The sequence below is a fragment of the Rana temporaria genome, chromosome 3 (genome assembly GCF_905171775.1).
Source record: "Rana temporaria chromosome 3, aRanTem1.1, whole genome shotgun sequence".
Classification (NCBI taxonomy): Eukaryota; Metazoa; Chordata; class Amphibia; order Anura; family Ranidae; genus Rana; species Rana temporaria.
Genome location: NC_053491.1, coordinates 233174790 through 233200859, shown reverse-complemented (window position 1 = coordinate 233200859; position 26070 = coordinate 233174790). Strand labels below are relative to the sequence as shown.

At 43.5% G+C, this 26070-nt stretch overlaps 1 protein-coding gene across 2 annotated transcripts in view; it reads left to right on the top strand.

The window, feature by feature from the left end:
• Positions 1–4784: 4784 nt before the first annotated feature.
• Positions 4785–26070, top strand: part of RGS14 (regulator of G protein signaling 14) — a 186202-nt gene continuing 164916 nt past the window's right edge. Inside the window, exon 1 of one of the 2 annotated variants that reach the window (XM_040344454.1) lies at positions 4785–4927. In XM_040344454.1, the coding sequence (XP_040200388.1) occupies positions 4904–4927 (24 nt within the window). In that variant the 5' untranslated portion in view covers positions 4785–4903. The remainder of the gene's footprint in view (positions 4928–26070) is intronic. The other variant, XM_040344453.1, reaches the window with a different exon arrangement.

Sequence of the window (26070 nt, the reverse complement as noted above, 5' to 3'; positions counted from 1 at the left end):
GCTGTGCCTCTATAATTGAAAATAAAATATAATGAATGAAAGTTGGCGGGCCAGGACACTGGACATACACTAGCAGATTCCTGAAAGGAGGATTGAAATAATTGTATGAAAATTCTCAGTACATTTAATGATTTGAGAAATGTCATTAAAAAAGTACTTCAAAATGTCATTTGCATTTAACCTTTGCTTTTGGAACAAATGTAATGAACATTACATACTGTACACTGTTAGAAATCTTTTAACTCCAAAAAAAATTCATCCCGCCTGTAGGCAGGTGCTTATTTGTTGGGTTATACTGATAGCGAGATAGTTTAGACTTCTCAGGTAAGAGGGTTAATTTGGGATCTACGTTTTCCCAGGCTTTTTTGGGGTTCTGCCCTCCACCCTGGTCTGTATATAAAGGGTGAAAGCCGGGCTCAGGGGGGCCGTCAGCGAGAAGGTCTAGTTCAAGGAGAAGATGTAACCCAAAGCAACGCTTGACTACCAGCCTGAAGGGGATTCACCTGCAAGGACTTTACCAAGTATTGATCTCTACCTTCAAAGGTATGCCTGGGCAACCCAAGATAGTTAGTTAGGTGGAATCTGTGAATGGTATTTATACGACTGTAATGTTTGCACTATGAGAGCTTCAGTAAAGCATTTTAATTTTTCTTAGCCTGGTCTGAAGTTATTCAAAGAGGTGCATGGTGGTACACGGAGTATCAGAAGAACACAGTCTGTAAAGCACACACTTGCTACAGGAGGAAACAATCTTGAAAGGGTTAACTCAGCAGGAGAGTCAGAGGAAAAGAGTAGTTACCATGGGTAACTACAGACTAGTGGGAATGAATAGCGTCCGGTCAACAGAGCGAGGTACCTGGCGTTGGTGACAGGTCCTCCAGTAGCGAGAGGATCTGGGTTTGGGCTTCCTTCCTTGCGGTCGCTTCCCCCAAAGTATCTGGGACCAGACCCGTGGTACAGAGACCTCATGTACCTAGCTGCATGGTATGGAGGAGTGGAAGGAATACATTTTCGTGCACGTGTGAGGTCTGCACTATTGGACAGTAGTTCTTTCTAAATCCCGTGATAAATCCTGCGATAACTTGCTGCAGACCTCCGCAATGTCTCCTGGGAACAATGACAAAAGCTCCCAGGAGACATTGCGGCATCAAGGAAGTGACGGAATACCCGCACACTACCCGAGCGACAATTTTGAAAAAAATTCAATATTTTTTACTTTTTTCCATAATAAATATCCCCAAAAAATATATAAAAATATTTTTTTTCCCACAGTTTAGGCCGATACGTATTCTTCTACTTATTTTTGGTAAAAAAAATCGTAATAAGCGTTTATTGATTAGTTTGCGCAAAAGTTATAGCTTCTACAAAATAGGGGACTGTTTTATGGCATTTTTATTAATATTTTTTTTTTACTAGTTATGGCGGTGATCAGCGATTTTATGGCGGACACATGGGACACTTTTGACACCATTTTGGGACCATTGTAATTTTTACAGCGATCAGTACTATAAAAATGCACTAATTACTGTAAAAATGACACTGACAGTGAAGGGGTTAACCACTAGGTGGCGCTGCTGGAGTTAGGTGTTCCCTAGGAAGTGATTCTTACTGTTAGGGGGCGTGGCTACACGTGACACGTCACTGATGACCTTCCCTATCACGAGGAACGGTCAGCAGTGACAGTGTCACTAGGCAGAATAGGGGGAATGCCTTGTTTACAAAGGCATTCCCCAGTTCTGCCCTTGCCGACCGCAATCACAAGAGATTTAAAGGGACGTACCTGTACGCCAATCTGCCTGCCCATGCCATGTTGTCGCCGTAAATAGTCATGCGGCGGTCGGTTAATGATGTCAAGCCAAAAATTTGTTAACTTTTAATCTTAGTTTTGTATAATGCACCATAGCCAGATTAAGGAAACCTTTCAGGCTCCATGCACACTGGGCTTAAAGTGGTTGTAAACCCTCCTGGGTGAGTTGCACCAACGGGTAAGCCTAGATTAAGGCTTACCTGTGGCTGTTTGCAATATCTCCTAAATCTACAGGGTTTAGGAGATATTTCCTAAAAAGAGTTGTAGCGGCCTGCTACTTTCTAGCCAGCACTGCTTTAAATTTAGAGGGTAGTCTGAGAGTTAGTTGACTCAGACTGTATGATTTTTCACAAAATTTGGGCCTCTGTTACAGCCATGCCTTTACTGTGAGTGACCAGTATTGTTGTCTGGGGTGCTGTTACCATCCCAGGCCAAGGGTGGCAGCGGTCAGGCCAAGGTGTTTTGGGTGTTCCCCTTCGGCAGCCAATCAGAGGGAGTTGATCGTCTTGCTGTGCATGCTGGGGAGGAGTACTTAAGGGACAGACGGCATTAGTCAGGGGGCGTTGTCGTCTCACCACCCCCCGTGTGTGGCCCTCCTGGCCGGGGGGGGGGGATGTTCAAGTGTTCCTGGCTCCGGGACCACATTGGTCCGGGGTTGTGATCTACTAAGTAGGCCCGGGAGTCAGAGCGGTCCTATGCTGTGCGTCCTGAGGGAGGAAGCCACTCGATGAAGAACCTGTCTTGGAGAGCACCGAGCAACAGGCTGGTATCTCAGGAGAGGCATTACTGAAAGGCTGAATGATGGTCGCCTGTCAGTTCTGAGTTGACAATAAGTTATTCGGGAAAGATCCGGGTGCTTAATCCTGTGTTGAGAATAAATCTGGACCGAATATACCTCCATCTTTGGGAAGGTCTGTGGCAGAGACTTTTCCAACTTCCGTGTGACATCTTGGCTGCTAGGCTAGTGAGAGAGGCCTATCCAGGTGCGCAATACCCACTCTAGCTAGAGTGGCGACAAGAGCTGTGTTGCTGGAAGCAGGAGTGTTTCCAAACAGAAGTTATACACCTGAACCTATTACCTATTACCCTTTCACCTCTTCAACTACTTATTTTATTGTTTTATCAAGTTCGGCAAATAAAGTGAAGAAAAATAAGTCTAAAGTGTGGACATTGAACTTTAGTAACATGCCGCCCAAAACAAACCAGCAGCTCCTTCAGGGGAAGTGCTATAGAGTACACCACTGTTTACGGCGCATGCGCGCCGTAGACATCGGCTCAGGTGCACTGTAAATGCCATTTTTGCTAAAAGATAATGCCGTCTGTGACGTCTGTCACGTAATTGCCGCTCCGGCCAATCACAGGGCCGGAGCGGCGATACCCGGAAGTAACCTCTAGGAGAGATGGCTGCGGTTTGAGGGGTAGACGAGGACGGCATCAGGGGCTATGATCTAAGGTAAGTAATGCATAGTGAGCTAGTATGCTAGTAATACTAGCTCATTATGCCTTTGTCTTGCAGGTTTTTTGAGCCCTTGATGAGACCCTCTGCTACGTCACTGGGGTAGCCCAGGAAGAGGGAAGACTCTGGGCTTCCCCAGTGACGTAGCAGAGGGTACGTCAGAGGGTGCGGGGTCACGTGACGGGTGGCCCTGCCTCCTCTATATAAGTAATGTCACAGCTCCAGCGCGTCATTCGCTGGGCTGTGTCCAGCGATGAGAGGAGGTCGGCGATGCTGCGCTCCGGATGGATGGATCTTCTCATCGCTGGAGCGGAGATCACCCGTCGCTGGATCTTCTCATCGCTGGAGATCACCCGCACTCGTCGCTGGATCAGGACATCGTTTTTTTTTTTAATTAATAAAGGATTTTATTCTTCGGTGTGTGTGTGTTTTTTTTTTTACAAGAATTTACACTTCCTTCGTGAAATGCATTTCACACAGGGGGGGGGGGGGGCAGGATCTGGGGGTCCCCTTTGTTAAAGGGGTCTTCCAGATTCTGATAAGCCTCCCGCCCGCATACCCCCACAACCACCGGGCAAGGGTTGTGGAGATGAGACCCTTGTCACCATCAACATGGGGACATCCTCCCCATTTTGAGGGCATGTGGCCTGGTGCGGTTCAGGAGAGGGGGGGGGGCGCACTCTGTCCCCCCCTCTTTTCTGCGGCCAGCCAGGTCAACGTGCTCGGATAACGGGTCTGGTTATGGATATTTAGGGGGAACCGCACGTAATTTTTTTTTTAAATTGCGGGCGGGGTTCCCCTTAATATCCATACCAGACCTGAAGGGTCTGGTTATGGATATTTAGGGAGAACTGCACGTCATTTTTTTTTTTAAATTGACGGCGGGGTTCCCCTTAATATCCATACCACACCTAAAGGGTCTGGTTATTGAATTTCCGGGGAACTCCGCGCATTTTTTTTTCTAAAAGTCCGTGTCCCATTGACTACAATGGGGTTCGGAGTTCGGGTTCGGGTTCCCGAACCCGAACTTTTTTTTAAAGTTCGGGTTCGGACCCGAACCCGAACATCCAGGTGTCCGCTCAACTCTACATTCTATGCAACCTTTTACCTGTTTGATTGCACAGTACCTGTAGAAAACTGTAGAGTATTGATAATGTTCACAGTTTAGTAACTTTTTTTTTTTTTTTTAGATAAGAAATCTGAGAAAGACAAAATCTGATATGTTATTTTATGTTATTAAATAGATGAATTGCTCCATTCATGAATGGGCACGCACTTATTACTCTACTGTAAAATCTGACATCTAAGTGATTAGGCATACATCATATATATCATGCAGTACATTAGGTATGATTACTACTTGTATCAGCCTGCTGTCCCCTTAAGCAGAGCACTCACTGGTCACTTGGCGATTTCTGGCTGCATCAGGCCGTGCTGGCTGCTTGTTTTGGTCCAATGTACTTTCTTTCCATAATCACTGTGTTGTTTACTTTAATGACGGAGAGAGCGGTTGCACGATTGTAACAGACGTCAGCATCTGTGGGGATTTTTTCCATAGTTCAAAAGTCTCTCTTGATACTTGTGTCGGCTCCTGTCTTGGTGATGCTCACCTTCTCTTTCTCTTCCTACAGCTTCTCAGGATGTTCTCGGAGCCAGAGAGAAAGGTAAAACATTTACTGCACTTTTATTTTATTTTATTATTATTTTTTTGTTTATTGCATCTACATTTCTCTTAAGTAACAACAAGCGAGGATGTCACATCAGTGATTGTGCTGAAAATACTACTAAACTGTTTGGCATTCAGAGTGTAAAACCAATGATTCCAGATTACAAATGGCCTTAAGTGTAATGTGAAAATTCAAGGACTGTACTTAAGCTGGACATACATGGGTCAGTTTTTTTTTATTTACATCAGCAGGTTTAACGGAAAAAAAAAAAAACTGTTGTGATTCTCCCATTTACACATTTGAGGTGGATGTGAGAATCCTCCCCGGTGTGTCATTGTATTCTGACAGAGGGGAAACCTTAAGCCTCGTACACACGACCGAGTTTCTCGGCAAAAACCAGCAAGAAACTTGCTGGGAGATATTTTTTTGCCGAGGAAACCGGTCGTGTGTACATTTTCGTCGAGGAAACTGTCGAAGAAACTCGACGAGCCAAAAAGAGAGCATGTTCTCTATTTCCTTGACGGGAATGGAGAAAACTGGCTTGTCGAATTCCTCGACAGCTTCACAAGGAACTCGACGAGGAAAACAATGTGTTTCGCCCGTCGAGTTCCTCGGTCGTGTGTACGAGGCTTAAATCTACAGTCAGGGAGGTTGAACAAAAGTTGATCGGTAAGTCGACTTCTGTTCAATCTCAATGGCCACACATGGATCAAAATTCTTCTGGTCTGTGCTGAAGTGACCAAATGGGACAGTAAGCAGCCAATTAATTTAATTTTTTTCCCAACAGTCAGTTGAAATAAAAAACAACACTAGAATGTATTTGAATTAATAAAATAATTTTATTTATTTTATTGGCCGCGGCTTATTTATTGGTTTACCATTCAAATAACTTTTATCAACAAATCCATAGTAATCTTTTTATTATCAGAATTCACCTTAATAACTTTTTATCAGAAATACCAATATAAAACTTAACAACTCAGCCATTATAGCTCAAGTTGTATACAGCATAATTTTAATCATAAATTGTCCCCCTTTTCATTAGAAAAGGTGTCCGAACCACATAAATATTTAGCCGCGACAGTCCAGGGAGGGTGGGAGGGGAGCTCTGCTGTTGACGACCTCCTGAGGTGACTGGCAGGTCTCCTCAGGCAGAGTCCCCTATATATATAGGTTCTCCTCTAGGCTTCTAGACTCTTCTACAGCTGGTTTCAAGGGTCCCCCTTTCATCACTGTTTATAGGTACCCTGACCTACTTTCAGTGTGCCCTTGACCTCCTTCTAAAGGGGAGTCTTGAAACCTCTTTTAGCTACTCCCGTCCCATTAGAAAAGGGGCCGGGGGAATTTGAAAACCCCCTATCCCTTTTCCCTCACATTTCAATTAATGTATGGTCAGCTTTAGCTTACTTACCCATAGCAGCCAATCAGAAGTTATGTCCTTGCCAGTCTGGTTTTTGCAAAAACTGACTGGTTAATGTTACTGCACTTTATAAATCATCATTTCAATTTCAATTGCATTATTGAATGCATCATGGTTATATGTTAAAATTAGGTTTCTGTTCTGACAAATGAACCTTTTCATTTAGATAATTTCCCAAATTACAGACATACAAATTGGCCATTCTAGCTTTATCTGTAATATGACCAATCTCTCCCACCTCTGTTTTTTTTTTTTTTATCATTGTAACATATCTAAACTTTAGAACTAAGTGTTATTGATTGTTTTATGCTATGAAATGATTGTACAGAAATGGAAATCTCAACTTGGAAATCTTTGGTGAATTTAGTTCTCCCATTGTATATGGCCACCTACAACAGCAAGGGGTGTCCAACCAAATTTAAGTCTTGTCAGTGTGGGTGGAAGGCCCTGATATGGCCACATAATTTTCTGCATGTGAGTGACGGGTTCACCATTAGTCTTGCCATCAATTATGGGTGCTACCATCTGCTGTTGTGCGGCTTCTGATGCTTCTTGACTTTTTATAATTTGTGAGTGTTGTTGCCTTGTGATTCTACCTGCGTACTGACTCCTTTATTGCTGGCAGTGGTGGCTGGTGCTCAATTTTTTTGGGGGGGGGGGCAAACAAATCACACGCCAACACCCCTCCTCATTTGGTCGGTCCGTCCATCAGTCAAACCCCCCACCCCACTTGACGCTAGGTAATCCAAATACCACCCCCCCGTCACTCGACCATCTGCCCATCAGCCCCCAACTTACCCCATCTAGGTCGTGGGAAGCTTAGGCTTCCCCCTGCGTATCCTCCTCCTCTTCGGCTACCTCCTTGGTGGCCAATACAGTCACTTCTCCTCTCGACCAATCAGGTCTAAAGACCCGCTTCCTGATTGGCCGAGAGGAGAAGCAGGAAGACAATAGGAATAGGACAATAGGAATATTAATTTGCTATTGTCAACAACAGTTTCTAGTCCAATCAGTTGATTCCTTTTGTGTTGGAGCTGGATTACTGGCACAAAGTAAATCAAACGGAGTAAGTCAAACGACTTTCCGAATTAGGAATCATTATCACGAATATACAGTATATACATAATATTTAATAAAGAATTATCCAAAAACAAAACAATGAAACAATAAAACAAATCGTTTCATTATAATGAATATCTATACTCTACAGAAATAATGAATTATCCGAAAAATTTATTAACGAATATAACAGAATGAAATGATTTATTTTTCTAATGAAAACAAAAAAAAAAAAACAAACAAATAAATACAAAATAAATATTGAGCTTTGCACCTTCACTTATAGTTAAAACATAAAGCTAAAAAAGGGTGAAGCTGCATGTGAAAAGCTTTGGTCCAAAGGAATTTCCGCCAACAAAAGATTGAGAGCTGGTCCAAAAATTCCTATCGTAAAATCCGATCGTCTGTAGCAATTCCGACGTGCAAAATTCCGACGCATGCTCGTAAACAATTCGACGCATTCTCGGAAGAGAGAGAGAGAGACTTGTAAAGCGCAACACATGCGAACTGAATCGCCTCTGGGCGCTGTATCCATTTCATGGGTAAGGAACCCCTTGACCTCAGAAGAGATGGGTTTTAATCTTTCTCCTGAAGGCCAAGTGGTCCGACTCCAGTCGGATGGTCGTTGGTAGTGCATTCCACAGGCGAGGTCCCTGGACTGCAAATCTTCGATCTCCTTTGGACTTGTATCTGGCCTTGGGTATCTGGAGGAGGTTTTAATTGGTGGATCGCAGAATGCGATTGGGGTTATGGGCTTTTATTTTTTCGCATAGATATTGGGGGGCGTTGCCTTGAATACACTTATGTATTAGGCAGAGTGCCTTGAAAGTGATTCTGTCTTCATTGGCAACCAATGAAGGGATCTCAGTGAAGGTGAGATTGATTCCCATGGTTTTTTCCCAGTCACTAGTCGAGCGGCCGTATTTTGAACGACTTGCAGACGAGTGATTTGGAATTTGGGGAGTCCTAGATAGAGGGCATTTGCGTAGTCGAGTCTGGAATTGATGATTGTTCCCACCACGACTGCAATGTCCTCTTTCGGGATAAAGGGCGTGAGTCTGCGTAGTAGGCGCAGCAGATGGTGGGATCCGCTGACTACTGACCCTATTTGTGCATCCATTGTCATGTAGGTATCGAAAATGACTCCGAGACTTTTGACTTTGGTGCTAGGGGTGATAGTTTTACCCAGAATGGGTGGGGGAGTCCATGTTGACGCGGGGTGATTTTTCCGGTTAGCGTGAAACAGGAGAAGTTCTGTTTTCGAACCATTGAGTTTAAGATAACTGTTTGTCATCCAGTTATTTATTAGAGTGAGGCATTTCTCTAGTCCAAGAGAATGATCCTTTTTGTTGCAGATGCGGAAATACAGTTGTGTGTCGTCTGCATAGGAGTGGTAAAGTAACTTCTGGTTTCTGATGATTTCAAAGAGAGGGCGAAGATAGATATTAAACAATACGGGCGATAAGGGAGATCCCTGAGGGACTCCGCATGACACCGAACATTTTTCAGAAGTGAAAGACCCCAGTTTCACTATTTGTGATCGGTTTTCCAAGAAGGAGGAGAACCAGGGTAAAACACATTCAGCGACTCCGGCTACTTCAGCTAGCCTAGCCAGTAGTAGTCCGTGGTCTACAGTGTCAAAAGCCGCGCTTAGGTCCAGCAGTATCAGGAGACAAGATTCTCCTTCGTCTGCGGCCTCTAGAGCGTCATCCCATATTTTGAGCAGCGCCGTTTCTGTTCCGTGACCCGGACGGAAGCCTGATTGAAACAGATCGAGTAATTTATGGGTGTCTAAATGCAGTTGCAGCTGTTGTACAACTACTTTCTCCATTACCTTGGAGAAGACATTTAGAGCTGTTATGGGCCTCTGATTGTTTGGGTCTTTGGGGTCGAGGGTAGTTTTTTTTAGAATTGGTTTTATTGTACCTGCACCATGCCCTCCTTGAATGATTGGTTAATGAGCTGCGTGATAGCTGGTGCCAGTATATCGGCACTTTCTTTCAGCAGTTTAGTGGGGATGATATCATTGGGTGCTGTGCTATTACGCAGAGTCCCGATGATGTTTTTAGTGGCATAGATGGAAATGGGTTTTAAAGTGAATTTTAGTGGTTGCGACGGATTTATGTGGGTATTAGGTTTGTGATTTGGGGGGGAGTTGGTGACGGTTCCATTTTGCTGAATACTTTCACAGATTTTTTAAATTTTATTAATGAAACAATCCGATAATTCGTTGCAAAATTCTTGTGAATCAGAATTGGGGGCCTCTAAACAAGCTGGATTCATAGTCTGAGTGACCAGCTTGAAGAGTTCTCGGGGGCGGTTAAGGGCATTTGCGATGATGTTGGAGAAATGATTTTTTTTGGCCATGAAGATTTCTTTGTGATATTTCTTTGTTATTATCTTGTAAATGGTGTGGTTTTTATCTGAAGAGCACCTTTTACACCCAGCTTCTGCTCTTCTACGCTCTTGCTTTAGCAACGTCAGCTGGTCATTAAACCAGCTGGAGTTGTTTTTCCGGATGCAAGTTTTGCGTTTTGGTGCTACTAAGTCAGCTGACTGTAGTAGCGCCTTGTTGATGGCGTCAAGTGTTTCTGTGGCTGTTTGTTTTTGTTGGGTTGTTTTTATTTTGTTCCCTAGTGCTGTTTTGAAGAGTTCCGAGTGGAGCTTCTTCAGAGATCTAGTCCAGTGAGTTGTCACCGGTTTTGTCGTTTTTTTTGGGCTGGCATTTTTGGTGATTGTGAATTTGACGTCAATTTCCAAATCTTGTTTGAAAATGAGATCGAGCGTATGGCCTAGGCATGAGTGGGGCCTTGTATTAGTTGCTGCAGACCTAATCTTTCCAGATGGTCGATGCAGGCGTCGGCTACGGGGTCCAGCGAGGAGTTGGCCCAGAGGTTGAAATCCCCAAGCACCAAAAGGTGTTTGATGCTTAGGGTATATGTGGAGATGAATTCAGTCAATGACGTGAGAAGGTGCGTTGTTGGGCCTGGTGGTCTATAGCAAAGTAGCATATGGACCGTATCTTGGGGATTTGTTTGCAGCTGCAGAGTGAGGGTTTCCATGAATGGAAGCGAGTTTTGAAGGACTGGTTTGGTGATCGAGAGGTGAATCTTGTGGATCACCGCCAGGCCCCCCCTCTTTGCCCCACTCTGTTTTGCATTTGAATGCGATAATTTGCTGGCACCAATTCTGCTAGAATGGTGTTGCAGTCGGCTGTCAGCCAGCTTTCTGTGATGAAGAGGCAGTCTAGAACATGTTGAAGGATGAAATCATAGATTTCTTGTCGGTGTTTTACTGCCGATCTTGTGTTGACCAAAGCGCATATTATGCGCTTGGGCTGGGGTACCTGCGCATAGTTTTTGACTGTTGATCGTCGATTGATTCTCAACAGTCGCTCATTCCTTAGAGCTTTTTTGGTGACAACTGGGAGTATAGAGGCAAATGGTTTTAGTTCCCGGATGGTTTCTGCAGAGTATTTTAGGTAACCCATGGCCGCAGAAAAAAACGCAGGGAAGTAATGTTGATTGGGGGGGTCTTATATGGTTATGGGTGGAAGACTGACCAAGTGAGCCGTCACTCGTTGAGTCTTTTCTCCCCGATTGGTCCAGAGGAAGGCGAAAAACCCCAGGCGTGCTGTGCCAATCTGCAGCGATCGGGGGAAAAAAATCCTTCCTGACCCCTTAACGGCGATCGGTGCAAACCTGGATCAATTGGCTAGGGGGGTGTGGGGGGGGGGGGGGTGGGAGTCCTGTTTTTTTTGTGCTGTGTCTGCAGCAGCCGAGAGCTGGGAGGACCCTGCCTGGCTGCACTATCCCTGGGGAGAGCCGACTCGTTTGAGAGCGTCCTGCTCTCACTATCCCTGGGGTGAGCAGACAAAGATGAGAGCGTCTGCTGCACCGCTGAATCTATATATCAAGAGTTCCAACTTTATTAGCTGCAAGCTTGTTCTGGATCAGTGATTGAAAAAAATAATGAAGACTCCTGTCTTACCTCCTGTTTCAAACTCCTGGTTTTTAACTCAGGCACTTTTGGTCAAAGAATGCACTTCTGGTCAGAGAGTCCACATGTGAAGCCACCATCAACTGGGAGCCAGCTCCTCTGGGAGCTTGTACAGCCACTTTATACTCACCTGTGAAGACCTGTGAACAAACACACACCTGTGAACAATTAAACCCTCCCCTTAATTAGCAGAAAGGAAAAAGAAAAAAAGCTGTTTAAAAAGTGTCAGAGAAAAAGAGGGGAAAAAAAATCTGCAAGCAGAAGCAGATGATAGCAAACTCCTGTTTTTTAACTCAGGCAATTTTGGTCAAAGAATGCACTTCTGGTCAGAGAGTCCACATGTGAAGCCACCATCAACTGTGAGCCAGTTGAACTTAATTTTCTCGGCTCGTCGTAGTGTTGTATTTCACCGCGTTCTTAACGGTCGAAAGTTCAGAGAACTTTTGTGTGACCGTGTTTATGCAAGCCAAGCTTGAGCGGAATTCCGTCGGAAAAACCATCCAAGGTTTTTCCGACGGAAAATCAGATCATGTGTACGCGGCATTAAACTTAAAAGCAATCCTATGCTTCTGAAAAATACATTAAAATAAGGATGTAGCTTGGTGGCAGGCATGATATGGTGCATTACTTCTCTCTCTTTTTTTTTTTTTTTACATTTTCCCCACCCTGATTTACCACACTGACAGTCTGACCAAGTTTCAGCATTTTTTTGGGGATCACAGTTGCAGTGGAGCTGTAAAAAGGTTGCATTAGGCACCTTGTGGTGCCTGCTGCCAAGTTTCATCATTTATTTTATTCAACCAAGGTTGTAGTGGAGTTTGGACAAGGTAAAGTTAGGCATGTAGCAGTATCTGCTACCAAGATCCAGCATTACTTTTCTTAGACCAGAGTTGCTGTGGAGCTTGGACAAGGTAATTTTGACATATTATGGTGCCGGCTACCAAGTTCCAGCACAACTTTTATTGGACCAGAGTTGCAGTGGAGCTTGGACAAGGTAAATTTGCATGTTACAGTGGGGGAGATTAACTAAACCTGGTGCACACAGAATCTAGTGCAGCTGTGCATAGTAACCAATCAGCTTCTAACTTCAACTAGTTCAAGAAATGATTGACAATGGAACCTGGAAGATGATTGGCTACAATGCACAGCTGCACCAGATTCTGTGCCCCCCCCCTCTCCCCAGTTTTGGTAAATATCCCACAAAGCCTGCTCTATAGGGGAGCAATGACGCCATCCTTGTACAGCACCACTGTCATCCTGAGGATAAGGTAGTGTTAGGTTGTCCATACATGGTGCAAATTCACACGATTCCCCCACCAACGCAGTTAGTGTTGGCAGGAAAATCAACAATTGTCATATCCCGATCGGGGCATGGGGCAAGCCATCCCCGCTGGGAGAAGACAGTGATTATCACTAGTGGAGAAAATTATCCGGCAGGCTGGTTGTACCCAAGTTAATTGATAGATCAACTTGGTACAATCAGCCTGCCCATTAATGGTTTGAATATTTGCCAGTTTCTGCTAAATTGGCTGAGATTCGAACTGTGTATGGCCAGCCTTAGATGCACTAGCAGATTTAGATGGACTTGACCAGCAAATTAAAACCAGGTAACACTTTTTAAGCTGTTAAGGCAACATCGTTTTTCCTTTCTGGGATTAAGATTTTACATAAATAAATAAAAGCTAACCATTGTAAAATTTTGCTTTCAGGTTTAGTAACACTTTAAAGTGATTGTACAGGCAGAAGGTTTTTATCTTAAAGTGGATGTAAACCCTCCATACACCTAGTGAAGTGAACAGCCTCAGATGATACACAGAGATTAACCAAATCTCCCTACATAAGTTTTACATTCATATCTGCTGTCTTCACATTTATATACTGTTTAAAAAGATCGTGTTAGGAAATTTTCTCTTCCTGTTTAACACAGAGTGTGATGTCTGGGCATACAGCCAAGACAGCTAAAATTGCTGATTGGAGGAAAGACACACACCCACTCTTCACATAGGCAGAGACTCTCAGAGGTGTTTTGTAACAGGGCCAGATCCCTGCTAATTTATTTATAGCAACCTCTATGGACAGAAATTTCAGGCTGCTTTTATCTGATGTGTCCGAGAATTTGTCAGGAGTTATCTTGCTGATAACAGAGGAAAGGGTCGGGAGAGAGCTATGGGACTTAGCTCTTTGAAGGGAGATAACAAAATACTGCAGATATATGTGCCCAGCTCAAATTTCATGAATTGGGTTTACATCCAATTCTATGCATTAAGATAAAAAAAACTTCTGTAGGCAGCAGCCCCCCTCAGCTCCCCCTAATACTTACCTGAGCCCCATATCATGAGAGACTCCGCTGCCCGGGACTCTTCTCCTCATTGGCTGAGACAGCAGCAGAGCGCAATTGGCTCCCACTGCTGTCAATCAAAGTCAGTGAGCCAATAATGAGAGAGAGAGAGAGAGAGGGGTAGAGGCCTAGCCGGGGCTCCGTGTCTGAATGGACACACGGAGCTGTGGCTCGGCTCGGGTGCCCCCATAGCAAGCTGCTATGGGGGCAGGAGAGCCAAAGAAGGACCCGAGAAGAGGAGGATCCAGACTGCTCTGTGCAAAGCCACTGCACAGAGCAGGTAAGTATAACATGTTTGTTATTTTTAAGAAAAAAAAAAAAGACTTTCCAATCACTTTAAGGCTTAACCATATAGGTTGTGTCCCAGTATTCAATTCAAGACGTCACTTTCAGTACTTTCAGTACTGAGGCCGCGTACACACGACCGAGAAACTCGACAGGCAAAACACATTGTTTTCCCCGTCGAGTTCCTTGTTCGGCTGTCAAAAAACTTGTCGAGCCAAATGTTCCCATTGCCCAACGAGGAAATAGAGAACATGCTCTCTTTTTGGCTCTACGAGTTTCCCGACGGGTTTCTCGGCGAAAAGTGTACACACGACCGGTTTTCTCGGCAGAATACGTCTCCCATCGAGTTTCTTGCTAATTTCTGCCTAGAAAACCGGTCATGTGTACGGGGCCTCAATGTACCTTTAATGTCATCCAAAAAGCACAATAAGTGAGCAACCTATTCTATATATTACATATAGATGTTTCAATTTGCTGGATCAATACTGATGCTGATACAGTGGTACCTCCTATGGAGAGAAAAAAATTATACTGTCTAACTGAATCATTATGAGAATTACTGACACAAAATCACAAAGGATAGAGTCTTATTAATACAACACTTTTTTTTGTTAAAAATGAATCAGATTGCAGTTTTGCAGTTCTCTTGAGAACCACATGTATTATTAATCATTTGACAAGGGCGTTTGGTGAATAAACACATTGGGATTGATTTGTACAATCTGAAGAAAAGGAAAAGTGGAGGTGTTTTCCCTTGAGCATCAAATTAAATAATATTGTGCATAGAAGCTTATGCAAGAATTGGAATATTTCTTGTAAAATGATCATAACAGTGCAGTCTTACCTATGAATAATTTATGTTTCCCATCCTTGTTTAGCTTAATGTAATCTGTCTGAAGATGACTCCAGGTCCTGTGAGTTAAAACAGTCCACACAGACTTACCCTCACTCCAGCGATGTGAGGTCTACAAACTCTCTTGCTGGTGCGGAAATCTTCTTCCTGGCTTCTTCTCGTGTGTGATCTTCCACCGGCTTGATTGGCCAACTCTGGATGATGCCAATCCTGTGCATGTGTACATGGGGCTCATTCATTCCGGCACTGAGTTATGGTCAACATTTCGAATCTACAGTGATTTGGAAATTATAGAAGCATTTGGGTCATCAAGACCTCAGGGAATAAGCATTTCAGGGCCGCATGCACACTGCTGCTCCTAAACTTAAGTTTTTGGAGCTTTTGCCATTTCTTGCCAAAGCTCCTGAACACAACTCAATAAAAAAACCATGGGGGAGATTTATGAAAACTGGAGCACTCGGGATCTGGTGTAGCCGTGCATGGTAGCCAATCAGCTTCTAACGTCACCTTCTTCAATTAAGCTTTGGCAATAAAACCTGGAAGATGATTTGTTTCTATGTACAGCTGCACCAGATTTTGCACTCTCCAGTTATAGTAAAAAACCCTCTATGTGTCCATGCAGACATATACCTAGATTCAGGTAGGTCGCCGCATCTTTAAGGCGGCGTAGCGTATCGTATTTACGCTACGCCGCCTTAAGTCAGAGAGGCAAGTACTGTATTCACAAAGTACTTGCCTCCTAACTTACAGCGGCGTAGCGTAAATGCGGCCGGCGTAAGCGCGCCTAATTCAAATGAGGATGGGGGGGCGTGTTTTATGTTAATTACTTGTGACCCGACGTGATTGACGTTTTTTATGAACGGCGCATGCGCCGTCCATGTACATATCCCAGTGTGCATTGCTCCAAAGTACGCCGCAAGGACGTATTGGTTTCGACGTGAACGTAAATTACGTCCAGCCCCATTCACGGACGACTTACGCCAACGACGTAAAAATTTCAAATTTCGACGCGGGAACGACGGCCATACTTAACATTGACTATGCCTCCTAGGGGCAGCTTTATCTTTACGCGGCGTATGTCTTACGGAAACGGCGTATCTTTACTGCGACGGGCAAGCGTACGTTCGTGAATCGGCGTATCTAGTCATTTACATATTCTACGCCGAACTCAACGGAAGCGCCACCTAGCGGCCAGCCTAAAAATTACACTTTAAGATACGACGGCGTAGGAGACTTACGCCGCTCGTATCTTAGCCTAATTTAAGTGTATCTGGTTTCCAGAATACGCTTAAATTAACGCCGGCGTAGATTCAGAGTTTTGACGGCGTATCTACTGATACACCAGCGTAACTCACTCTGAATCTGCCTAATAGACTTTTACCAGAGTTTAGGAGCAGCTGTGTTTAGAGGCAGTTAAATGCTTCACTCCTGAATGTAGAAGAATCATGTTCAGGAGAGGAGAATTTTGCCAGAAAAACGCTGGATGTGGAAAAAAAAAACTTTAAACGTATATGTGCTAGGTGTGTTTAATACTTTAAATATAAACAGCAGTGCAGCGCAAAACATCAAAAAACACATCTAAAATAGTAGAATCGATATCTATATGAGAAAACAGTCCATGCTTTTCGTATTATTCTTCAAAACTCAGGTAACAAGCATACACTAGCAAGTGTCCAAAGTGAATATAGATGGTACTTCAAGTGACTTTCGTGATAGCCTCCACCAGTGGCAGTTATAACAGCTCACCTCAATTAATAGACCCCTGAGTGTATCAGTCAGGTCTTTAGAGTGGTTCACTCACTGGGATAATCAAGCCAGGAACTCTGGGTCAAGAGGATGTTAAGCCAATACTTTGCTTAAAGCGTGAGTATTCTCATCAGTCATCTTCAGCAGGGCATATACATGGAAAAGCAAAAACAAAATCTAGTGCTCTCCGTTTAAATGAAATTTATTATAAAATATAAAATTATGCACTTACAAGCAGGGCACTGTGCCACAGTGTCAAGAGTTCACAGTGTGTAAACAGTCTGTGCTCTGTACTCCACGAGATAGTATGCAGGACGCGGGCGACATCACGATCATCGATCACGTGTTCCGTATGCGTCATGTCCCAAAGGGGCGGGACTTCTTCAGCAGACCGCTGAAAAAGTCCCGCCCCTTTGGGATGTAACTTAAAAAGTTAAAAAAATACATTTTGATCATTTCAGACATTTTGAGTTCTTCTTTGTCCTATTCAAATCTCTTCTGTTATATCAAGGAGCCTAATTAGCCCTCCTCTCTTATCTAAACTGCAGAATAATGATTCCCTTGTTGGGACTCTCTCTAATTGTCCTGGTGTATATTATTGAGACAGAAAGTGGGGAGAAATCCGTAACTTTAGGTTGTCACTAGACCATAAATAGGTGAAAACGTTTCCAATGTAGAAATTTGTACGGTTGATAGCTAAGGCCTCATGTACACTGAGCGTTGAGTCCCTTTGCATGAGATCCTGGCATTTCAAGTGGGTGGAAGGTACAGGCACATCGTCCAGCCTTGCAGCCAGAAGCCTGTCAAATTGTATAAGGCAAGCAACTGACAGCTGCTGTGGCTGGACGGTACACTGATTGCTACTAATGTTTAGGGCAATATGCTGACTGCCTGGGATGAATGCCCTGAATTCAAGAAGCCTACATTCTGGGCATTTGTTCCTAAGTGCATACTACCCTAAACATTATTACCACTTGGGGCATTGTCCGGCTTTGTCCAACTTATGTACCTTTAACCAGTTTTGTACTTGTGTACAACGAAGTAGTGATTGTTTATTTACCCAGTGCCATTTATAAATGGCACTCAAAAAAGCACCATTGAACAGCCTGTGAGCTGAGCTGTTCCAAGTGGCAGCCTGTGAGCTGTGCTGTTCCAAGTGGCTCTATACAATGTGATTGCTGTGATACAGAGACCAATCACAGTGATCTCAGGTGTAAACAGTGTGTATTTACAACAGCCCTCCCCTTCCTTTTTATAAAGGAGATATATCTCCCTACTTTTTGCGATGGGAATGAGGGACACCTATTAGCAAAAGTATGTAGGCATAGGACACACATTCTGCCACACCCCTTTAACCACTTAAGGACCGCCTCCTGCACATATACGTCAGCAGAATGGCACGGCTGGGCACATGTACCCAGCCGTGGGTCGCGGGCGTGCGCCCGCGGCGTGCTCCCGCGACCCGGTCGGGGGTCCGATCGGGACCCCCCCCCGCTACATGCGGCGGTCGGGTTCCCTCAGGGAGCGATCGCTCCCCGGAGCTGAAGAACGGTGAGAGCCGCGTGTAAACACGGCTTCCCCGTTCTTCACTGTGGCGGCTGCATGGATCGTGTCATCCCTTTTATAGGGGGACACAATCGATGACGTCACTCCTACAGCCACACCCCCCTACAGTTGTAAACACACATTAGGTGAAACATAACTCCTTCAGCGCCCCCTGTGGTTAACTCCCAAACTGCAACTGTCATTTCCACAGTAAACAATGCATTTAAAATGCATTTTTTGCTTTGAAAATGACAATGGTCCCAAAATTGTCCGAAGTGTCCGCCATAATGTCGCAGTCACAAAAAAAATCGCTGATCGCCGCCATTAGTAGTAAAACATTTTTTTTATAAAAATGCAATAAAACTATCCCCTATTTTGTAAACGCTATAAATTTTGCGCAAACCAACCGATAAACGCTTTATTGCTATTTTTTTACCAAAAATATGTAGAAGAATACGTATCGGCCTAAACTGAGGAAATTTTTTTTTTATATATTTTTGGGGGATATTTATTAAAAAGTAAAAAATATAGATTTTTTTTCAAAATTGGCGCTCTATTTTTGTTTATAGCACAAAAAATAAAAACCGCAGAGGTGATCAAATACCACCAAAAGAAAGCTCTATTTGTGGGGAAAAAAGGACGCCAATTTTGTTTGGGAGCCACGTCGCACGACCGCGCAATTGTCAGTTAAAGCGACGCAGTGCCGAATCGCAAAAAGGGGCAAGGTCCTTTAGCTGCATTTTGGTCCGGGTCTTAAGTGGTTAAAGGAGAATTATCAAAAAATTTACACAAGTGCTTTTTTTTTTTTTTACTTCTACTATTCCTTAATATTGGATTTTGACATTTACAAATGCAGTCATTTTGAAATTGGATGAATGGTTTAGCACTGGGAAACACTTTTTTTATAGATAGGTAGTGAATTTGCTAAAGGCAAATCCACTTTGCACTACAAGTGCAAACTACAAATGCAAAGTGCACTTGAAATTGCACTGAAAGTGCAGTCGCTGTAAATCTGAGGGGTAGATCTGAAATGAGGGGAAGCTCTGCTGATTTTATTATCCAATCATGTGCAAGCTAAAATGCTGTTTTTTATTTTCCTTGCATGTCCCCCTCAGATTTACAGCGACTGCACTTCCAAGTGCACTTTCAGTGCAATTTCAAGTGCACTTTGCACTTGTAGCTTGCACTTGTAGTACAAAGTGGATTTGCCTTTCATAAATAACCCCTATTGCTCCAAATCAGGGACAGTCTATCAAAATCAGGGACAGTTGGAAGCTATGATAATGTAAGAAGGGAAGGTAACAGAAACAAATGAATGAATAATTTGTTCCAGAGCACTATACAGCTGCAGTACATTCAATCAGTGTTTAACCCTATTGTTATTATTGCACCCTTATCAAGCATGTTTCTTAATTTACAAACAAAATTGTGGCAAAACATTAGATCACCTTGGGGTATCTTCTTTCCAAAAGAGGATAATTTTTTGGGGTTTTATTTTTATACTGTCCTAACATTTTAATTTTATGAGAGAAAAATGGAAGCGGTTTAAAAACTGCGGTTATTGAAGAGCCCCAAAATAAAGCTCAATCTGTCTAAAAAAAGATATACAATACATTTGGGTACAGTGTTGGATGACTGAATAATAGTCAGTCAAACTTTCACTTCACTGTAAACTGAAAAATTACCTGAAGATAAAGAGATACTTAAATACAGGCAAGTACTCAAGCAATTAAAGGGATAATACAAAGAAAATATCTATGTATTGCAGAGATGTATTGCATATATTTCCATCCTGACATCACTGCATTGGTGCAACTACATGGAGTCCTGCTTGTGGCTGATACAGCATGCACCAAATGGATATACAGGCAGTCCTGAGTTACGAATGGGTTAGGGACTGTAGGTTTGTTCTTAAAGTGGATGTAAACCCACTCTCATCCTTTCTAAACTACTGCCATAGTGCTGATCTATAAGGGTATACATGCCTCCTGCATGTATCCTTACCTGTCAAATGTTTCCCCTCTGTCTGTTATAAGAACTGAAAAACCGAAGATTCTGTGGGTGGGTCTGTTGTCTGGAGCTCGGTGGGTGGAGTCGTGGTGTCAGTAGAATCTCTGACCACCTCTACACTCCCCTTGTCAAAATGCATTTTTTCCTGTATATTCCTTACACTAAATTCTGCTATGATCACTAATATCCAGTCAAAATCCAGACAAGTAACCACATGACTTCAGAAAATGAGTGGGGGTGGGAATTAAAAAATAATGCCTGTTTCCTGGCTAGTGCATGAGATATGTAAATAACCTGTCACTCACAGCAAGGGGGCAGAAAGGACTAAGATTTTTCTCTGTAAGTCTGTTTTATTTCACTAAACAATAAAAGAGGATTGCTCAGAGCTGGATTAACTCTGTGTGGCAAGACTGGGCACAGATGATAGGAAATCTTATACTCTACATGTTACAAAAAAAAATAAAAAATTTGGGTTTACATCCACTTTAAGTCGAATATGTTCGTAAGTCAGAACAGCATGCACAGAACGGCAGATACATTGGGCCAGATTCACAGAAAAAGTACGCCGGAGTATCTGCTGATACTCCGGCGTACTTTCAAATTTGCCGCGTCGTATCTTTATTTGTAATTCACAAACAAAGATACGACGGCTTTTGGCTAAGATCCGACAGGCGTACGGCTTCGTACACCTTCGGATCGTAGGTGTAATTCTCCGGCGGCCGCTGGGTGGAGTTTGCGTCGTTTTCCAGCGTCGGGTATGCAAATTAGCTGTTTACGGCGATCCACGAAGGTACGAGCGTTCGTCGCATTCTCTTACGTTGTCGCTAGTCGGCTTTTCCCGTCGCAAACTTAGGCCTGCTATTTCATGGCTTAGATTTAGAACAGCCATATTAAAGTATGGGCGTCGCTCCCGCGTCAAATTTAATTTTTTTTTTTTTTTGCGTAAGACGTCCGGGAATACGAAAGTACGTTACGCACGTCGCCGTTCAAAAAACACGCCGGGGCTCCGTAATTTCGCGCAAAGCACGGCGGGAAATTTCCAAACGGAGCATGCGCAGAACGTTCGGTGCGGGAACGCGCCTAATTTAAATGGTACACGCCCCATTTGAATTAGGCGGGCTTGCGCCGGACGGCTTTACGTTACACCGCTGTAAGTTTACACGCAAGTGCTTGGTGAATCAGGCACTTGCGCTGAAAACTTGCGGCGGTGTAACGTAAAGACGATACATTACGCCGCCGCAGATCTCTGTGAATCTGGCCCATAGTTTTCCGATGTTCCGCCAAATGTGCCTGCTGTCGAAAAGTGCCCGTTCATCAAAAAAAGGCAGATACGTAGTTTTCCGATGTTCCGTCGAATGTGCCCACCGTCTAAAAGGTCCCATTGAATGTCGTTCGCAAGTCGGATGTTCAGAACTCAGGGACTCCCTGTATTTCAGAAAAATAATTGGATGGTATTCAATAGATGAATATAAAAATTTGAATTTTTTTTCTGCTGTCGTAACTATTTTAAACATCTCTTTAAAAAGGCATATTATGCAATCCAGTCCACAGCATGGACAACATATATTATTTTCTGTAGATATGAGAACAGATCATTTTACATAGTGATCTTTATTAAGAGGCATAGCAGAAATTCCATATGAATTTGACTCATAGTTTGTAATCCAGGCTCTGGGACTTTACTACATGACCTCTGTGTTCTTCCACATAGTATAGAAATGTCCTGTCAATGAAGGTCGGTTACCATGAGTGTAGCTCATCGAGGACCGTCCGTCACCAAGAGATGACTGAGGACCTCGGTGTCTTGCACTGACGTGAGATATGGAATAGGGGATTGTCATAGCAACTTTCCTGAACAAATATTGGACAATCTGCTTGGACTCTGTTTACCTGTCACAGGAAGTATAAGAGGTTCAGCTAGATGTGCTGTGTTAAAAAAAAATAAAAAATAGTTTTAGCCTAAAACCTCTACACATTAATGTATCTTTGATTTAAAAAGAAAGATGACTTTGCAAGCTGAAAGTGTGAGGGCGATGTACTTGTGTTTACATTTGCCTGCTATTCATCTTTAGTGCCTCTTTAATTAGTTTTAAAGAATTCTATGATATAATCAACAGAATGTATACATAAGTTGGTGGTTTACTGACCACAAGGACACCATACTTGAAAGCGCATGGACTACATCCCTAGCTTCACAAAGATTATATTACCATAAGGTTAAACTCTTATATATGCTACAGGAATTTATCTGTCATAAGCAGTTATATATGAACCATCTGGGACACCATCATTTTCTTTTAGTGCCCATTCACTCCATTTACATTGGGGTGTACTGGGCAGGGATCTCCAGGGCAGTTCCACCACAAACACAAGGCAAGTCTCCTTGTTTCCTGTGGTGTCAGCTCACACCACTGGTTTTACACCCTTAGGCCCCTTTCACACTGGGGCGGGAGGCGCGGTAGTGGTATAGCGGCGCTAAAAATTGCCACGGGATTCGGCCGCTAGTGGTGCAGTATTAACCCCCGCTAGCGGCCGATAAAGGGTTAATACCGCCCGCAATGCGCCTCTGCAGAGGCACATTGCGGGCGGTATTACCGTGGTTTCCCATTGTTTTAAATGGGAAGGAGCGGTGAAGGAGCGGTATACTTACCGCTCCTCTCACCGCTCCAAAGATGCTGCTTGCAGGAGATTTTTTTCTCTCCTGCCAGCGCATCGCCTCAGTGTAAAAGCCCTCGGGCTTTCACATTGAGAAGGCTGGGCAGGAGTTTTTCAGGCGGTATTTAGACGCTATTTTTAGCGCTGTACCGGCTGAAAGACTCCTCAGTGTGAAAGGGGCCTAAATGACTAGGCCATTTTTTGTGATACGGCACTGTGTTACTTTAACTGACAATTGTGCTGTACCCAAACAAAATTTATGTCCTTTTTTTCCCCACAAATAGAGCTTTATTTTGGTAGTATTTGATCACCTTTACAGTTTCTATTTTTGTGCTGTAAACAAAAAAAGAGCGAAAATATTGAAAAAAAAACAATATTTTTTACTTTCTTCTATAAAACATATGCAATAAAAATATGTGAAAACTCAAACTTCTCATTCAATTTAGGCCAATATGTATTCTGTTACATATTTTTGGTAAAAAAAATAAAAAATCGAATTAGCGTATATTGATTGGTTTGCGCAAAAGTTATCGCGTCTACAAACGATGGGATATTTTTATGGCATTTTTATTTTTACTAGTAATAGCGGAGATCAGCGATTTTTAGCGGGACTGTGACATTGCGGCAGACAAATCAGACACTAAGTGACATTTTTTGGGACCAGTGACATCAATACAGTTTCAGTGCTAAAAAAATGCACTGTTAATGTAAAAATGACACTGGCAGGGAAGGGGTTAACATCAGGGGCGATAAAAGGGTTAAATGTGCTCCTAGGGAATGCTTTCTGAATGAATGAATGAATAACTTATATAGCGCTACACATGCAAACTGAATTGCCTTGGTATCCATTTCCTTCTAATTTGGCCTTCAGAATGGGTGGGTCTTGAGATTTTTCCTGAAGGCCTGTTGATCCATTTCCGTTTGGATATTGGTTGGTAATGCGTTCCACAGTCAGGGTCCTTGGACTGCAAATCTTCGTTCTCCTTTTGTCTTGTAACGGGCCTTGGGGATTTGAAGTAGATTTTGGATAGTTGACCTGAGAACGCGGTTGGAGTTGTAGTATTTTATTTTCTCACACAAATATTGGGGAGCGATTCCTTGAACACATTTGTGTGTCAGGCAGAGGGCCTTAAATGTGATCCGGTCCTTCACGGGCAACCAGCGAAGGGACCTGAGGGAGGGAGTGGTTGATTCCAAGGTTTTTTTTCCTGTTATAAGTGGTGCCACCGTATTCTGGATGACTTATAGACGAGCAACCTGATATTTTAGAAGATCAAGGTAAAGGGCGTTTGCATAGTCGAGTCTGGAGTTGATAATTGTTCCCACGACTACTGGTGTATCTTCTTTTGGGATGAAGGGGACGAGTCTACGTAGCAGGCGCAGCAGATGGTGAGATCCGCTGACTACTGAGCCTATTTGTGCATCCATTGTCATGTCAGAGTCAAAGGTGACTCCGAGGCTTTTGACTTTGGTGCTGGGGGTAATGATTTGTCCCAAAATGGGAGGGGCGTCCATGTCGTTGTCGCTAGTCTCTTGCGATTTGCGTGGAGCAGCAGAAGTTCTGTTTTTGTTCCATTAAGTTTAAGGTGACTCTCTGTCATCCAATTCTCTATCAAGGTGAGGCGTTTTCCTAGCCCAAGAGCATGATCCTTTTTACTGCTGATGCTAAAATAAAGCTGGGTGTCATCGGCGTAGGAATGGTAGAGTAACTCCTGGTAACTGATAATTTTAAGGAGAGGGCGGAGATAGATATTGAGTAGTACGGGCGACAAGGGTGACCCTTGGGGGACTTCGCATGACATGGTACGTTGTTCTAAAGTGAACTGTAGGGGGGATGGACTGACTGGAGGAAGAGAGACATCTGTGTTCCTGATTAGCAGGAATCACAGATATCTCTCTTCCTCTGTGACAGAGTGATGGTCTGCCTTGTTTACATATGCAGACCGCCATTCTGCCTCTCCTATGAACAATCGCGGGTGTCCAGTGGCCATCGCGGGTGCCATACCCGCTGATTGTCCCCCGATGTGTCCAATCACAGTGGGAGAAGGTTTATGGCAGCACGCACGCACCCCAGACCCAGGATGAGAAAATAACGTACATGTACATTGTTTTGCGCAGCCACGCCACCCTGCCATAGTATACGTGCAGTGGGCAGTCCAGGTGCGGTTAATGAAAAAATGTATCGCATGCATTAATTTTTACCCACCGGGCTGTGGTGGAAACCACTGCATCCCAACACAGCTGTGTTAATAGAAATATTGACATTTCAATAAAGTTCTAACATTTAAGAAAAATAAAAAGAAGACAATGCCGGAATCGGCATTTGGATACTGTGACCTCCTAACACACAGTTGCGACAGGGTGTTCACCCTTACCCATTTTTGATTATTTATTCTTTCTATTTTAGTTATTTTTATTATGTTTATGACACTTATTCAAGAAACTGTAACTAGCTGATCTGTGTATTTTAGCCACAGGCAGAGGGTAAAGACAGCTTCATGTGAGCTTAGACTGTCACATGGAGCACACATGTTCCTCTATACGTAGTGCTCCAATGAAGGGTAAGTATATGTTACTGTGGAAGGGGAGGGGGGCAGGTATAAAAGCAAACCTGTTGCTTTCCCCTCCATGTATAACGTACAAGGTTACTTTAAACAAATTAGAGGCCACAACCGAGGAGTAAGATGATCATTATGACGTGCTTGCTCACCTTCTGCTGAGTAGACTAAAGCCCTGTACACACGATCAGTCCATCCGATGAGAATGATCTGAAGGACCGTTCTCATCGGTTAACTGATGAAGCTGACTGATGGTCTGATGTGCCTACATACCATCAGTTAAAAAAATGATCGAGTCCAACGCGGTGATGTAAAACACAACGACGTGCTGAGAAAAATTAAGTTCAATGCATCCAAGCATGCGTCGACTTGATTCTGAGCATGCGCAGGCTTTTAACCGATGCTTTTGCATACTACCTGTCGGTTTTGACCGATCGGTTAGGCGTCCATCGGTTGAATTTTAAAGCAAGTTCTACATTTTTAGACCGAAGGATAACGGACCGATGGGGCCCACACCATCGGACCTTCAGTCCGTTTCCATCGGTTTTGACCCACCATGTGTACAAGGCCTAAGTATCTATAGGGATAGTAGGAAAAGTAGTCTTAAAAGTCAGACTGGTATAGAAACAGAGCAGAACTGGCTCACTTCATTTTTGTTATGTTTTTTCTTTA